Source organism: Quercus suber, unplaced genomic scaffold (genome assembly GCF_002906115.3).
Source record: "Quercus suber isolate HL8 unplaced genomic scaffold, Cork oak 2.0 scaffold_14, whole genome shotgun sequence".
Lineage (NCBI taxonomy): Eukaryota > Viridiplantae > Streptophyta > Magnoliopsida > Fagales > Fagaceae > Quercus > Quercus suber.
In genome coordinates, this window is record NW_027069479.1 from 1,540,826 (window position 1) to 1,553,181 (window position 12,356).

The window sequence follows — 12,356 nt, forward strand, 5'->3', positions numbered from 1 at the left end:
AATCAGTTTTTGGTGTAGGTGGGAATTAAACTCCACATCTCTTATACAACCATTAAAGACTATACCGGTTGAGCTAACCGAAACCCACCTTAAATAAATAAGTTAATAATTTCATAAAAAAATAAAATAAGATAAGAGAACCGTATTTGGTAAGAGATTCCTAAAGCTAAAAGAGCTGTAAAGTGTGAACTATTTTTGCCCAAATATAAGTCCGTTTGCCTCAATTTTTTCTTTTCCATCTAAAAATTTGAAATACAATGTTTTATTTATTTATTTGAAATACAAAGTTTTAAAGCTATCACTTTTTTAAAGGTATAATAATTTCTTCGAGGCTATAAAACTAAGCTAAAATCATGCATATATAAAATAAAATCCCGTAAAAAGAATCACCCTGCAGTATAACTTACATAATCTGACAGGCAACCATAAAAGAATCACCCTACAGTTTACTAATGACAATTTAGATTTGTTCCATATAAATATTCTTTTACTATTGACAGCGAAAATAAATAAATAAAATCTTTTACTTATAAAGAAGCTTTACTATCATTCAGCACAAAACACACAGATATGGGGGAGGTTTTTATTTTGGTAAGTCAGACATAGAGGAAGTGGAAATACATGCTAGATTACATATGCTATGCTATGGGCCTATGGCCAACGCGGTAGGTGGCCTAGTGGTAAGGGATTTGAGTCAACAAGACTCCAGTCTTGAATTTGAGTGTCCCCTCACTATTGAATGTGCTGGTCCTTCTTCTAGTTGCGTTGGGGTATAAGAGATTGCCCCTTCCGCCTAAGCATTTGCTTTTTACCAAAAAAGAATTGTTATAACATGCGTTTATTAAAAACTATAGGGTAGACTATGTATTTGATTCTTATTCTTTACATTATATTTCACTTTGGTCTTTGACTATATATATTCAATTGTGTCAACCTAATCTTTCAGTACTGTGTCAATTTAACCCATGCCGTTATCTTTTGAATGAAAATTACTGATATGACAAACGACCAAAAAAAAAAAGTTTATTGCTACGTTAACCAAAATTGATTTTTTTTTTTTTTTCGTTTGCTACATTAGCAATTTTCATTCAAAAGATAACAGTATAAACTAAATTAATACGACATTAAAAAGTTAGTGACCAAATTAACACAATTGAAAGTTTGAAGACCATATTAAAATATAAAGCAAATAATAGAAATCAAATACGTAATTTACTTAAAACTATATATACTAATAGTCGCTTTCTCTTTTGTATAGAGAGAATCACGTGGCACATGAAAGGAGTGAGTCAATTGCCACCACATTATAAACTTTCAACTTTTCATGAAAAAAACTTAGGAGATAGGCTCTCACAAAGGGGATGGGCCTCACCTGTGGGTCACATCATAGAGCCCACCCCTTTGTAAGAGCCCGTGACTTTCCCCTTTTTCACGGTAAAGTAAACACGCATAGTCAATTTTCAAATTCAAACCAATGGCAAAAGAGGAAAAAAACAAAAGAAAAAGATAAGGAATGTAGCGCAAGGTAGGAATAATCACACCAAAATCGGAGGAGATTTGAAGAACAAGAAGAGTAACGAAGCCAAAGACAAGCAGAGGAAAGGCTTTAGTTGATGGATTGAGAATTGAGAGAGAATCCCAGGAAAAGTTCAGGCTTGCAGATCTGGACTTTTTCTTTGAGCGAAATGCCACCAATCATTTCCACCATATAGGAAATGTTATCGCTATCACACGTTTCAGTTTGGGTCCGGCTTGTGTCTAGTGAAAATTTTCACTGGACACGTTGGATCTTGGATATGTGTCCAAATCTTGCCGTGTCTAGTGAAAATTTTCACTTGATACAAGCCTTACCCTTTTAATACTTTGTTCTCTGTTCTCCCACCAACCTAGACCTGGTCTATTTTTGGGCTATAGGTAATCTTTCTTCCACCCATTACAGTCATGTTCGTCACTGTAACATCACAAGGTGGAAAATTCTCCTAAATGGAGTATTATTTAGATCGCCCCCTTTGCACGTATAGATTAAAGTAGTATACAATTTTTGACTCTTTAGAAAAAAATTACATTATTATAAAATCCTCTGGATTATTCAAATAATAGTATTACAAATTGAGACTGTTGTTGAGGGCAACATCAACAACGCCAGACACTGTTGTTAGAGATATATATATATATATATATATTTTTAGAGGTAAGTTGTTAGAGATATATTAAACTAATAGTATAGACTCAAACTCAATTTTACTTAGTGTGCAAATCAAGTCTTCTATTTGTATTAAAATAAAGTGATATTTTTAATTAAAACAAATATGCATGAAAGAAATGAACAAATAAAATCTTTGAACATTTACATTTAAAATAATTTAGGAACTCACCCTAATTTTATTTTTATTTTTCAAAAATGAATGAATAGAAGAGGAAGAAATTTATAGAAAAAAGTTTAACTTCAAACCGGATTCGCACTATTTTCTTCAAACTTACTAGGTAGTTAATGAAAAAAAAAATTCTTATGTAGTTTTAGTCACATAATTTTAAATGAATTTTGTTAATATTAATTATGCTACTTATTTAAATTATGCATATAGTTTTAGTCTTATAAACTGTGTACATAAAAATAAAAATCAAATCTAAATGGTGGGTAAAGACTAGAAAAGTCCATAACCTTAACCTGCTCTCAATTGTTAATGTTAGTTATGCTAGCTATTTAAAGAATGACAAAATTTAGGTACAAAATTGGTTGTAACCCAATGCTACAACTTTACTCAATAAAATAAGCATTATTATATATTTTGAAAATCTAACCGTTGAATTGCATGTTTTTTTATGATCTTAATACACATGTCAAATTTTGAGTCAATCGGATATTATTTATTATATGATCTATAAGCTTATATTTTATGCATAGTTTTAAGCTATAAAAACTTGTAATTTAAACAATTTATTGATAACATAACTATTGATCTTTAATTTTTTAGAAATTTTGCAAGCATGAAGGATATAAGAAGAAAATGTAATCCAATGGTGGATTTGTTAAAATTCATCTCCAATAAAAAGATATTGAATAAGATTGTAGCCTAAAACTATAATCAATTTTGTAACTAAACTTTGTCTTTTAAAGAATATATATAATTGGGTGACTTAGGTCTGGTTAATGTATGCCTTAGGGTACACATTAATTATCAATTTTTAGAAGCTTTTTATGGGAAAGTGAAAAAGGTATCAAAAAAAAAAAGTTTATCACTTTTTAGTTTTCAAATAATTTTTTTTTCTAAAATGGCTTACTAATCTATGGTTTTATTACTCCATATAGTTTTAGTCTTATAGACCTTTAAAAAAAGAGAATAAATTGGGTTAGAAGTTGGCGTAAAAGGTGTGTTTTATGCTAGTCAATCCTGACCCGCCACATCACCAGTTTTTTTTTTTTTTTTTTTTTTTTTTTTTTCAGCAAAAAAGATTAAACCGTAAGCCTCTCTCCTCACTTGATCTTTCCATCCTTGAGTCAAACCCACGACCTCCCTGGCCGGAGATTCAAAGCTCAACACAAGCCACCAACACCACTGTCATGGCCAAAACTCCATGCTTCAACCAATAGTTGCCACCGCAAGCCACACTGGGGTGGCCCTATTTTCCCTTGGCTTCTCTCTCTATCTCTATTTCTCTTTATCTTTTTATTTTTCTACTGTCGTTCTTTGATTTATGACCAAAAGTTTCTCTTATTATTGCCTGCATGTTTGTGGGTTTGGGGATTTGGTTTCTTTTTGGGGTTTAATGATTTGGAAAAAGAAGGGATTTTGATTTGGGTTTGGGGGTGTAAGAAAGAAAGGATTTTTGTTTTGAGTTTTGGGTGTTCAAAAGGTTGAATTTTTGGCTTGGGTGTGGCTTTGTTTTTGCGTTGGGATTTTGGGGCTTCGGGTTTTCTATGGCTGGATGTGTGTGTGCTGTGTTTTATGTAATGCTTGTGAAGTGTGAACATGAGTAAGATCATCACATGAACACAGCACACACAGTGGTGGCTTGTGGCGGCGGCTATTGGTTGAATTATGGAGTTTTAGTTATGGTAGTGGTGTGGCGTTGGTGGCTTGTGTTGAGTTTTGAAACTCCAACCATGGAGGTTGTGGGTTTGATTCAGAGATGGAGAGATCGGGTGAGGAGAGAAGAGAAAGAGAGGGAGAGAGGATTAAGGCTTAATCTTTTTTACTTAAAAAAAAAAAAAAAAAGGTTGGTGACGTGGTGGGTCAGGATTGGCTGGCGTAAAACACACTTTTTACGCCAACTCCTGACCCAATTTATTCTCTTAAAAAAATCAAATCTAATTGTGGGTAAAGACTAAAGAGAAAAGTCCATTTTCATCAAACAAAAAAAAAAATAAAGAAGAAGAGAAAAGTCCATAGCATTCAGATGATTATCTCTGTATTGGTCCCACGTGACAGTCACATTTCGTGTTCGTCACTGCTCGGGACTTCACTGAATCAGTCAGAAAAAGTCATATACTCCTATCAGTGAAGTCCTATATAAAGGGTCGCTCGGTGAACACATATAGATAACATTCAGCATCAGATTAAAAAAACCTTAAAACTGAAACCGCGGAACTCTCTGAACAACAACAAAAAGGAACATCATCAATGGCAGCTGCGTAAGTGTCTAGGAATTTGAAATCACCAAGAATTCTCCGTTTTCTCAACTGTCTTTTTTTGGTTGTTGTTCTTTTGGGGTTCTCTGAATTTTGTGGTAATTAAGAATAAGATTGTTTACTAACGTTGTTATGTGTTGTGCAGGACCTTGAACGACCACCGTCCCGCCGTCCTGGATGCCACTTCTGAACCCCCTCCTCTCTTCGATGGAACCACAAGGTTTCACTCTTCAGTCTTCAGTCCCTTTTTTTTTTTTTTGTTAACACGATTTCAGTCGTAATTTTTTGAAAATGTGAAATTATGTCTTGAAAACAAAATTTCATAATTTATCTGAAATCGTGTTTAGATGATGCTGCAGTGTCACACAGAGCACACACTGGTATAATTAACAACGATATTTTTCTTTTCTTTTCTTCTTCTTCTTTTATTTTTATTTTGTTTTTGTCCGATATTCACTGTCTTTAGTCTTTACCATGTTCTTAGTTTACGATTTTATACCTTGTATGCTAAAATGAACTTGGTCTTTTTCTTTTTTTGAAGGTTGTACATCACTTATACATGCCCACATGCACAGCGTGTGTGGATCCTGAGGAACTATAAGGTTATTTTCATCACTTTTTGTCCTCTTTGTTCTTATTTCTTTATTTGTTTCTAGACTTCAACTTAAGTTGTTCGATACTGCGCTTTTTCAGCTTCTAATTTCAATTAAAAGACAGACCCTTTAGCCCTTCTGTCCTTTACCTCTTCTTGGGGTTTTTTTTTTTTTTTTTTGGATTTAATATTTAAGTTGATGAATATTTTGAGCTGCAGGGATTACAAGACAAGATTAAATTAGTTGCAATTAACATTCAGAACAGGCCTGCCTGGTACAAAGAGAAAGTCTACCATGTAAACAAGGTGATATTCTTAAACGAAATATGTCTATCCAATGCATACTTCATTGAGCTAGCTGTTTGAATTTCTTGATTGATCATCAATTTTTTCATATTATCAGGTACCCTCATTGGAACACAATGGCAAAGTCATTGGGGAGAGCCTTGATTTGCTTAAATATGTAGACAGCAACTTTGAAGGGCCTACCTTTCACCTCAGTGTAAGATTTGCATAATTCCTAGTGCCCTTCAGAAAAGGTCTCTTCCTCTCTTAGAATTTTACTGAAGTTATGATATGACTGTAGGATCCTGCTAAAAAAGAGTTTGCTGAAGAATTGACAACCTACAGTGATACCTTCATCAAGATACTGTTCGCATCATTCAAAGGAGACACAGTCAAAGAAGCTGGTAAGACTTAAAACTTGCTGCCTCTCTTGAGGTCTTGACATCATTTTGTATTGAAGCCAGGCTCGCTAAAACCTTAAACTTGCATCAGGTCCTTGTTTTGACTACCTAGAGAATGCTCTTCATAAATTTAATGATGGGCCTTTCTTACTTGGCCATGAGTTCAATATGGTAAGTTGACTTCTCAACTATGATTTTAGTCTTTCGTTGGTGCTATGTTGCGTGCCTTTTGTGTATTTATTTATTTTTGATGAATTCCTTTTGTGTATTTATTGAACTTGGTACACTCTCCTTAAACATATTAAGGATTCAAATTTTATTTTACCTATGATCTGGAAAATGATTATATAGTTTATATGTAAATATGGGAAATGGAAACCAGTAATATGCATGATTATTAAACAATATTTTCTACAATTCCTCCTTTTGATTTATGAGTGAAACTATGTGATCTTCAGGTGGACATAGTTTACATCACGTTTGTTGAAAAATCCCAAGACTTCCTTTCAGCAGTGTGGAATTATGACATAACCGCAGGAAGGCCTAAACTTGCTAGGTGGATCGAGGTAAATTAAAATACATAAGAAATTTAGTTGCACTTGCTAGTTCTAGTAGTCTAAGATTTACAACTTGTAAGATTAATTGTCTCCATCATTTAGTTAGAGACAAAGTTTAGTTACAAACTTAGTTATAGTTAATAGCTACAACTCTCTTTGATATCTTTTTATTAGATATGAATTTTGAGAAATTCACTGCTAAGAACATAAAGAATATACAATCCAACAATTAAATTTTCAAAAAAAGTAACCATATTAATTTTTTCAGTAAGAATTATAACCAAACTTTATCCTTTAGTTAATAGCTAAATCTTTACGGTGAACATGCAAATGCTATATATTTTTCTTTAAATATGACTGAAGGAGGCGTGAGTTACTAAATGTATCAGGGTTCTTGGTTCTTGAATGGTAATTGTTATTGTTAATCCTTTTGCAGGAGATAAACAAGATTGATGCTTATAAGTCAACAAAGACGGACCCCAAAGTGACCGTTGAATTTTTCACGTCCGTCTTTTTGGTACTAACCATTTACTGATTTAGTACATGGACTTACGAATTTGATTTTAAGCTTTTCCACTCTGATTTTCTGCAAGTGTATGCTTTTTGCTAACCACTCTTTAATCTTATTTTCTTTCTCAGGCTAAGAATTGAACATACCAGCGGTCCAGCACAGTTCCTTTGGACTTTAATAAGTGAAATATGTGGCTGTCTTTTTTCTCTCTTTTTTTGGTTGAAGAAATAAGTGGCTTTCTGCCTTTATGTAATGTTTCTTAATTAGTATATTATTATGTCTTAACGTATGGATTGCTTAAATAAATAGAACTCAGTTCGATTTGGTACAGTCCTAAAATTAAAATTATTGTTTATGTTTGGGAAAAATATTTTTTCATATCTACTATTTTATACGCATATTTATAAGATTACTACACGAATGTTCACATTTTAACATTAAAAAAATTTGAAATAGTGAATGTGCGAGAATTAAAAGCCTTATATTTAAATATATGCATTTGTGTGTGTGTTTAAGTCTTGAAAAAAAGGCTAAGCAGGTCCCTAGCATGCATGACTTATTACTAATTTTATCAAATTCTTTAGCTATGGTTCAATTAGTTAATTAACCAATTTCATGGATAATATGAACATAACAATAAACTAGCAATCACCCACAGCACATGCACGCACACTAACAAGCGATTGACAAAGACAAAACCTGTAATTAAACAATTTCAAAATATAATTTCTATCACTCTATTCTTACAAATATATAATTTTATCATTTTTGATGTTTTTTATTGATATTATTCTTTTTTGAAATGGTTCATATTCTTCTAACTATTGTTATATGCAATATATTTTCCTAGTTTCTTTTGGTACAATTAAAATTTTTAAGTTTCAAAGTTATTATTCAAATTCTCATTCTCTTAAGGAAATTATTATAATAACTAAAACTTATCATATAATTAGAATTGATATTACTCAAATAATTGATAGTACTTTCAATCCAAACTTGTATTTTCTCATTCTTAAGTAGTCACACCAAATTGGACTAAAGTAATCTGAAATAGACCAAATGGACTGAATAGACCGACGTAGACCAATTGGACCGAATTGGACTAAATGGACTATATTGGACCAAATGGACCGAAGTGGACCAAGAAGGTACGAATTGACCAAAGAACACCAAATGGATTGAATAGACCAAAGTGAACCAAATGGACTGAATTGGATTGAATTGACCAAAGTAAACCTAATTGGACTGAAGTAGACCGAACCAGATTTAAATGGACCGAATTGAACTAAAGTAGACAGAACCAGACCGAATAGATGAAGGACCAAAATAGATTGAAATAGACCGAATACCAATCTGTGATTAGCATAGCCAAGATTGTGTCTTGATATAAACTCAAATTCTTTCTTCCAAAACAATCAAGTATTAACTCAAACAAAAATTAAATTGAAACTATAAGAGAGAGCTACTTATAATGGGGAACTAAAAAATACAGCACCAAAATGTATAAACCTAAAATAGAGTTTAAAAATCACAATGATTCATCAATATAAAGTAGATTTACAAGAAAGAATAAAAAAAAATAGAGAGAGAGAGAGAGAGAGAGAGAGAGCACTTCTTAAAGAGAGAATGTGAGAGAGAATTATAGAAAATAATATGAGAAGAAAAAAAGTAAAAGAAAATATATTAATATACACCAGATTATCCAAGTCATATTATGTTATGTAATAACATAACATTGTAGGGGTATTGGGCTAGGAGCTCATTATCTATGCGTATATTAGGCTTGAGGCCCAAGCTGAGGATGAGAGGTCGTCCGAGGAGGAGTAAACATTGTCAAAGGAGTCCGTGTTAGTAAATGAAGAAGTTAGTTTTGGTCATAATAGTCCAGGAGGGTGGGCCGAGGATGAATGCCTCCTCGGCTAACCATATATGAGGTCTAAAGGGGTGGCCTGCCGTCCAGGGGGACGTTCTAGGAAGTTCTGTTGGCACGGATAAGCATTGCAGAAAATTAGGACATGGGGGAGTCCTAAAATATCTAAGGAGAAAGCTGCTACCATCGCATTAAATTCTCTGCAGCTAACTCTCTGACCGCATTAATGTGGAGGTGATACCTGAACAGTGGTTTTAAACCTTACAGCTACTACATAAAGATTTTAGGAAGGTGCTGATGGAACAAGTATCAAAATCAACCGTTTGGTCTGCACATGGAGGGTAAAGATGAAAGGAGAAGGGAGTATAAAAGAAGGAAGCAATGGGAGAGGGGGATCAAGAAATTAAGAGAAAAGACTGTAGCAATCAATAATTGCATTTGTAACCAAACTTGAGAGAAATATATAAGAACAGATCTCCTTGGACTTTGTCGAAGACGATTTTCTTCAGCATAAATTTGTCTATCTTCATTCTCTTATCATCTGAATCTACTTTAGTGGTTGTTTGATTCATTAAGGCCCAGTTTTCCAACACACTCTCTACAAATTCATTGTTTTGGGCTTTTTGAGCCTAAGTCCATCCACCTTTTGGGCTAAGGACTCAAATCTGGTTTTTAAAAACATTATATTCTTATATACTATCTTTATAATACAATAGGATAACATCTATGAAATTAAAGAGAAGAAAAAATAACAACTTAAAAACAAAACGTAATCATCAGCCCAAATTAGATTTCCAAATAATATAAAAATTCATCAACCTAAAGTAGAGATGCAAGAAAAATAAATAAATAAAATCAACCAAAAATGAAAAAAAAAATTGACAGAGAAAGGGAGAGAGATAACCTTTATGTGTGGGAAAGATTTGTATAGAATGTGATAGAAAATTGTAAATTTATAGTAAAACGAGGGGAATAATAAAAGCCAAAAATAAAAGAAGATAAAGAGATAGAGGAAAAGTGATATTAAGGTAGATAGTAGTGGGGAGATAAAAAGGTAAAAAGGAGGGAAAAAGTTGGAGAAAGTATAACAATAACTTGGTAAATAAATAAGAAAAAGAAAAGTTAATAATAAAAGAGTTAATGTTGGAAATGGGTGGATAATGTAGCTCAATAGGAGCAGGAGTGTAGTAACAATAAAATGCTACATTTCAGTTTTTAGATATATATATATAGAATATAGATAAACATGGAAAAATTGGATTATGATCGAATCCCTCGTTCTTCCAATAGATATTTACTGTGAGGATTGTGCCACATGCATCCAGCTTGTTAAACATAGGTAGACATTTGTAACTTGATATAATACATGTTAGTAACTAACAAGCTAATACTAAAAAACTGAATATATATAAATGTGTCCATTATGGGAGAATATGTTTCTAATCAATACCGTATCTTTTCAGGAAACCTTATCCCACAAGTCATGCTTTGTATCTCACAATTTCATTTTTCACATTACATTTTTGTATAAATGCCCATTTGCATCCAAAAGGCGTTACATTTTCAAGTAATTGGGGCTATAGGTCATAATACTTTAAATTTTACTAGTGAGTTTAACTTGGCCTGAATTGATTCTTTCTACTTTGGCTACTCATGTCTACATCGACATTCTTCATTAATTTTGGCTCGATTTCGTCGCTACATTTGGTGATCTCAAGAGCAACTTTAAATGAAAATATGATTTTAACAACAATTTTATTTGTCTAGACATCCCATTTAATTTGTAACCGATGTTCAATTCATTGGCAAAGGTAAAATGGTACTTACACAAAGCAATTGTAAAAATAACATTTGAACCGTTAAATGAGTAATAACTTAATTCCAAACATAATCAAAACTCCTAACAATAAAAAGACACCTTCGATACATAGGAAGGATAAATATAAAGGTATATGAACTGATGCTGTAAGGAAATCAATAGGCTGAATGTTCTGGACTACAATGACTGTTTTATGATCTGAAGAGAAAGAAAATGATTGTCAAGGGTGACCAGGGTGAACCGGCCAGGGACCTTTCGATTGTTAAGTCAGTTTTTCTCTCTAAAACACAAGGACAGTAAGTAGATGAATAGTAGAACGTAACATAGGCTGATAGAGTCAGATTCTTTTTATAGAGAGTTTTTAGTGGGTCTATTTGTTTGGATCCACTATCATCATGGGAGATGTGTGTAAGTAGTGGAGAAAATAGAGCGGATTTCGGGGAATCCTCCCCATGTTCTAGAATGATAGATCATGGTTCAATTGCTTAGTGTTTGTAGAAAAATCCTTTGAAAATTACTAAGTGTCATTTGGTCGTCCATGCCTCTATGTGACATGGACAACTAGGTTTCTTTGGATGGTCATGACATTTGTGGACGAATCCTATTCGTTGTCCGTGGTACTTTTTATTGGACTCTCTTTCTCGTGAACTAGTCTGGATGTAGTTTGGTCATGGACGACCATCATGGACAAATGGAACTTGATTTAGCCCACCATCATGAACTATTTTCCACCGGCACCTATTCATTTAGATTTACATCTAGAAGACCAACCATCAAAGTTCTTTAAAAAATACACCCTATTTTTGTTTTTAAATTTTAATACATTGGAAAACATAGATTTAGTTAATAGATCATGGAATCAAAATTTAGAGGGAAAAATGTCAATTTTTTTAATCAGGGCACAACTTTACAAATTATCTTTAAATTTATTTTTACATGGAAGCACACTTCCATATCCTTCTTCTCGCAACACTTACGTTTGGATTAGTGTTTTTTTTTTTTTTTTTGGTTGTTGAAAGTTTATTTGCTAAAGGTTGACCAAGTATAACTATACTAAAAAATTGTGAGAATTTATAAAGCTGTAATTTTTGCATAAACTAATGCTAATGTTCTAAAACTAATATTTCCACAATTGCAAAAAGAATATGATATGTGGTGAAACTAATTTGACTTTGAATTAAAATTTTGTGAAACAAAATCTGAATAAGATTATAATGGAATGGGTAAAGCAGTAATCGAGAAAGAGAAATGAGCCAAGTTCGAGCTTATCTATAAACTATATTACACTTTCAAGCTTGGTTCATTTTTTTTGGTCGAATAAGTTTGAGCTCCTTCGCAAGTTATTTAATTAAATTATTCTTCTCCTTTACATGGTAAAAACTAGGACTATTTTACCTATTTACAAATCTATACTAATAATTTATAATAACTAAATTATAGTTAAAAATATATTAATTGAGTTAATTAGATAAAATTATTTTTGTTTATGAACTTATAAAAATCAGAATCACTAACTTTGTATTGTTAAATATTATATATAATTGTTACTATAAAATGAACTATTTGTATTATCAATACTCTTTCTAAGCAAAATATTGTGAATAAATAAAATTTAGCATAAAATATTTACAAGATGATAATATTGTAATGTAGGTAAAAAAAAATCTGTATATTGTAGCGATAAAATATTC

The 12,356-nt window shown here is 32.2% G+C and overlaps 1 protein-coding gene across 1 annotated transcript; it reads left to right on the plus strand.

Moving 5' to 3' along the window:
• The first annotated feature begins 4,400 nt into the window (after positions 1 to 4,400).
• On the plus strand, positions 4,401 to 7,306 carry LOC112005287 (glutathione S-transferase L3). Its single transcript, XM_024037532.2, has 10 exons — positions 4,401 to 4,633; positions 4,776 to 4,850; positions 5,172 to 5,232; positions 5,442 to 5,528; positions 5,626 to 5,724; positions 5,809 to 5,911; positions 6,000 to 6,079; positions 6,367 to 6,474; positions 6,902 to 6,982; positions 7,105 to 7,306. Exons 1-10 carry the CDS (start codon positions 4,623 to 4,625, stop codon positions 7,114 to 7,116), a joined length of 717 nt encoding a protein of 238 aa, XP_023893300.1. The 5' UTR covers positions 4,401 to 4,622; the 3' UTR covers positions 7,117 to 7,306.
• The last annotated feature ends 5,050 nt before the right edge of the window (positions 7,307 to 12,356 follow it).